Genomic DNA, 5,504 nt, shown 5'->3' with positions numbered 1-5,504 from the left:
TCATCCCAATCATAATTAATTTACCAATAGGTTGGACTTAACCATGAGTTTGGATTAGTAATCAAATTAAAATCGTCACCTTATATCATTATTGTAGCATTTTAATCGTGATTACAGTAAATTGCTCAACTATAATCAAAGTAATTTCCTTTTTCTCTCATCAGTTTATCACCATGATATAAATGCGATAAGTTCATTGTGTCAAAACTTATTGTTTCAGCTTCTCAATCTTGTGATATATTGATAAATGCCAAGTTTTCATATTGTTACTTGTATTATATACTTATCATGGTGAAATTTTTTCCTTCCTTATGAAGATAAAGTCATTTCATGATAAGATTTTCTCTCTCTCTTATTTAATTGGCAATGATGAAATAAAGCATGTGATAAACAATAACTATGGTCTAATATATTGATAGAAAGACTGGAGAAGAAATAATTTCTCTGATATTTCATTTTTCCTTCATTTTTCTTCATTAAACTCGAAAGTTCTGAACAAATTTACAGCTCTATCAATGATATCAAATGTCCGGAAATTGGATCATTTTTTATTCTGAAAGAAAATCAAAAAATCATGCAGCTTTATTACTCATCATAAGGTGACACATTATATGATTTAAATTTGAATCTAATGATTAATTGAAAATTTATTTCTAATCTTTGGTATATTTTTTTAATCAACAATCCACCCGATGATTAACTAATTACTATTAATTTACTATTACTAATGTTACTGGCAATGAATATGTTGATAATGATGGTGATGCAGATACATTGGTCGATATAAGTACAGGGCAATTTAGCTATTTTTATCGATGTTTTTTGCGATTTTCTCAGCAACCAAAAGTCGTAGAGACACGAGACTTGAGTGGTATGAGTTTGAGCAATACTTGTTTGTCATATCAAAAGATCAAGGTCATCTGAAGGTAATTCTACGAATAAAAATATGCAGAGACACTACTGACAAGTTTTGAGGTTTCTATGAGCTTTGAAATGCACGTTATGATAAATTTATTGCATAGAAGATTTTCAGCAGTTATTCAATTAAACTGTACCAGAACAGTCAGTTTTTATCAATTTTTCTGAAAAAAATCACAGCTTTTGTCCAGAGATAAATTGGATTAACTTAATTAGTGTGAATTTAAGCCAAATAAACAATAGTCGGCGAAAAAAAGGGGAAAAACTTCTGATTAGTAGCTAATTAACTAAATCATGTTTTTAGCATTAGGATAAAAGTATAAGAAAATTTGGAAAGAATTAACTAATTACTGAATAAAAGAATATAGATTCTGACAAAATCCATTTCTAGGCCAGTTTTAGTACCTCTTTCCATTTGTGAAGTTTTCATTTAGTTTTCATCAAAACTTTTCGATCAGTTTTTTAATTAGTGCAATTACATAATGCCTCGTGCTTCAGCCTTAAGTGCTTATAAAAGAGGACAAATTGATACTCTTAAGAACGAAGGACTTTCAATTCGTCAAAGAACTTCAGAAATTAATCGTTCTTCGACCGTAGTGTTGAACTATATCAAATTAGGTACAAATTATGACTCTTCCCTCGATAAGATCGTCCCTCCTCGCTCAGAATCACACAAACTGGTCAAATGAATGGCTTAGTGTGATATTTTTTGATGAAAAAAAGTTCAATTTGTATGGTCCTGATGGATTAAAATGCTATTGACATGACATTAGGAAGGATAAAAAAATTTCTCAAAAAGAAACTTTGGTGGCGGGACTCTTATGGTGTGGTGGCATTCAGTTTCATTGGAGTTTATCTCTAGAAAGAATAATTCCAGCAATGAATTTAAATGATTACATTAATACCGAGGTAATAAAGCAATCAATAATTCAATATGTTATCGTGACAATTCATTGATGACCCTGATACTCATGGTCATCATCATGGTAACATAAAAGGTACACAGAAAAAAATTTTCATTACAGTAAACTGGAATCAACTTGGTTGGAAGATGAAAATTTTGATCCCTTCTTTTTAACCGAAATGCGAGATTTGACGGGTGTAACGAAGTTTCGTTGATAGCCTTGAAAACAAGTAAATATTATCTAAATGCAAATGGCATATACAGTTAGAGTAACATAATGGATGGTCCTCATCATATTAAATAAGTTTTTTAATTTTTTTGTGTGTTGCGCTGGATCGATTTCTGATCCTCCTTGGATAAATTTTATTTAGAATTGTGTCTATCATAACCACGGCGCAAAGTTATGGAGTGACCGTTTTGACTGGGAGCACTAAGTGAGAAAAAGGATGATTAGATTTTAAAGCAGTTCAGTAAATGTTTTTCACTCGCCTAGAAAGTGTTGTGCTAGCAGAAATTTTGGCCACTTCGTTTGCCAAATTGTCTAATTTATCCGAAAAAGCCTTCAAAATAGCCTCAATCTTTTCCTTCATGGAGATTGATTCTGACGATGCTGGTGAGATCGTGGCTTCATCAGCTTTTCCACCTAGAGATAATGAAAGATAAATAGAATAAAAGAATGAAAATTTTCAGACCAAGAAAAAGTCTTGGCAATTTTGGGTTTTTTGCTATTAGAATCATTTACCTTTTTTAGTTTGTTTTCTTTTAATTACTCCATCTCTACGTCCAGTAGAGGAAGATGATTTTGGTTCGTTAAACTTAGCCTTTTTCTTTGGTATATCACATTGTCCAGAAATACCTCTCTTTCTCAAAGTTAATTCTGATTGTTGATTTGGTTTCGATTTTTTTGTCTCGGTCCAACGGACCGTCAGTGCCAAAGAACATGTAATTCGTTTATTATATCATCAGATATCTTTTTTTTAATTGATGGAATATCGTCCTAAAATAAAAGAAATAAAGAATAAATTTTAGACAGATAATAGTTGGTATTTCATGGTATTTTTTAGCTACCTGAGAAAAATTGAAGCTTTCTTCTAGGCTAATTTTCTCGACGACGAAGTGATGACAAAAAATCCACAATCATAACAATTCGATTGTTAGGGCACAACAATTTTCTTCTTTCTCCAATTTTGAATAAATTTGATTTTGGATAAAAAGTTTTCAATAATATTCATGGCTTTTTTATCAATTTCACCAGCGACTGGGTCATAAAGATAAATTCTGTTGTTAAGGGTAACCAGCAATCAGGAACCAATGGTTTTTTTTAATTTATGGGGAAAATAAAAATATCAGCATTATTTTCCATCAGAATACGGTCTAGTACTTTTCTGTTAGATTCCATGCTGGAAAACAATAAAGAATAGTAAATTATGATCTTCGGAAGTTTCAAATGAGCGGATTCCTCGTTTCTTCTTTGGGTCAACCGTAGATATGAATTTATGAGATAATCACCAACTCAATATTTATTTGTAAAAAAATTCAAGTGATAAGAGCTCTCATTATTAACCCCACGGATTTGGATTTGTCTTGGATAGAATAAGAAAGTTTGAATTAGTTAAATATTGACTGATTGTTGGTTGAAGGTAACTCCCCTGTGTTTCCAGTATTATTTGTGTATAGACTGAATGACCATGAATTGGTTTTGAATCACCAGTATCAATTGTATGGTAAAATAATTTATAATAGAATCTGGACTAAACTTGTCCAATGTCTCTCTTACTATTTTCTCTTGTTCAGTCTTCAAATGGTCTAATTTAAGTTCGTCTTTGGTTGGTGATGATGAGACTGATGCGGTTAAGGGAGTGAGGGTGTTGGAATTGTTGACTGTTGTTACAAATTATATTATATTATTAGGCTGAGTAATAATTAATGTCCGTTTTTTAATTGTCGTATCTTTAATTAAATAATATCTTTAATTGTTAAGGAATATAATCAAATTAATCATGGAAAATATAAGAGAATATTATTGTAAATGATTAAAATCCATTAGAAAGACAATTAAATCACTTACAATTAGTTAATTAGTTGATCAAAATGGACCTAAATTTTGATGAAATTTATCATGTTTTAATTAATCGTTTTAGAATCGGTGAAAATTCAGCTGAAGCCTATCGATATTTATGTTTTTCTTATGGTACTGAGTGTCTGAGTGAACGACAGTGTCGTCGATGGTTTGTGAAGTTTCGTAACGGAAATTTTGAGGTCAAAAGAAGCCCAGGTCAAGGTCGGAAAATGACCTTAAATCTTGACCATTTGCGAGAAATTATTCAATCTAATCCTCGTCAATCAACTCGCGAACTTGCTATTGTTCTAAATGTTTGCCAAAAAACTATTTCAAATGGCCTTAAAAAGATCAATTTTACGAACAAACGAGGAACTTGGATTCCCCATGATTTAAGTGATGCTAATAAAGCTCTTCGACTATCGATTGTTCGAACATTGGTTCAAAGATTCAAAACTGACCCTTTTCTCGATAGAGTTGTGACCTGTGACGAAAAATGGGTTCTTTATAATAATGTTCACCTTCGTAAACAGTGGTTACCAAAGGGTCAATCGCCCGAATCTACGCCCCTCCCCGGGCTCCACCCAAAGAAGGTATTGATTAGCGTTTTTTGGGACTATCGAGGGATTATTCATTATGAGTTATTACCTGAAGGTCAAACAATTAACGCTGATGTTTATTGTTCTCAATTGGACAGATTATCTGAGCAATTATCTTTAAAAAAATTGCTCACATATTAACAGAAAAGGGGTTATCTTTCACCAAGACAATGCTCGACCTCATACCGCTCAAATAACGACCTCAAAAATTAAGAATGAGCTCAAATGGGAACTTCTTCCTCACCCACCATATAGCCCTGATATTGCTCCATCTGATTATCACTTATTTAGATCAATGGAACATTTTCTTAGGAATAAAAATTACCAAAACCGAAGTGACCTCAAAATCGGCCTCGAAAAGTTTTTCGACTCTAAAGACGGCAATTTTTACAAGAGAGGAATATTTAATCTCGTTAAGAGATGGGAGAAAGTGGTTGAAGCGAATGGTGCTTATTTCGATTAATAAATCTTATTGACCTTAACGATTGAATCTTAACCAAAAAACGGACATTAATTATTACTCAGCCTAATATATTGTTATAATAATTAGTGAATATTATAAGGTGAACTTCGAAACATTCGTTTCAAAAACATGGTGGACTAACATACATTTCATTTTCGTTAAAGTCATAATCGATAAGGGAAACTGCGTTGGACATACATACAGATCATGTGTAAGACATCGATTTGGTTCTAGTTGTTTATCAACGACTAATTTTGATTGTTCGGGGTTCTCACAATAAAACAGGACTTGGACTAACCTCTAAGTCCAAATTGAAAAATTCATGAGATAATTCAATTGAAAAGTCGCAGTAATTCAATCATGCAACATTTCAACGTCATTTATGGTTTCAACTACTAAGCAATGGTCTGTGTTGGTTATTTTCATCATTTACATCAAATACTATGGGAGCAACCCATTTTCTAAATCTACTGTGGGACTATAACAAAGGTTACTTTTATCTAAATTCGTGATGAAAATTTTTCAAGGGTACTTATCGTCATCACTGGTGGACCGGTCTTT

The 5,504-nt window shown here is 32.1% G+C and overlaps 1 protein-coding gene across 1 annotated transcript; it reads left to right on the top strand.

Moving 5' to 3' along the window:
• The first annotated feature begins 3,763 nt into the window (after positions 1-3,763).
• Positions 3,764-4,924, top strand: LOC128395179 (histone-lysine N-methyltransferase SETMAR-like). The gene has a single exon (XM_053355584.1). The coding sequence runs from the start codon at positions 3,914-3,916 to the stop codon at positions 4,619-4,621; it is 708 nt and encodes a 235-aa protein (XP_053211559.1). The 5' UTR covers positions 3,764-3,913; the 3' UTR covers positions 4,622-4,924.
• Positions 4,925-5,504: the final 580 nt, after the last annotated feature.

This window comes from Panonychus citri, unplaced genomic scaffold, assembly GCF_014898815.1.
Source record: "Panonychus citri isolate SS breed McGregor unplaced genomic scaffold, ASM1489881v1 Contig00141, whole genome shotgun sequence".
NCBI lineage: Eukaryota > Metazoa > Arthropoda > Arachnida > Trombidiformes > Tetranychidae > Panonychus > Panonychus citri.
This window is presented reverse-complemented; position numbering and strand designations above follow the sequence as displayed.

Bases quoted from the DNA above. Each gene is read 5' to 3' on its own strand.
- LOC128395179 (XM_053355584.1), top strand. From the start codon at position 3,914: ATGGACCTAAATTTTGATGAAATTTATCATGTTTTAATTAATCGTTTT.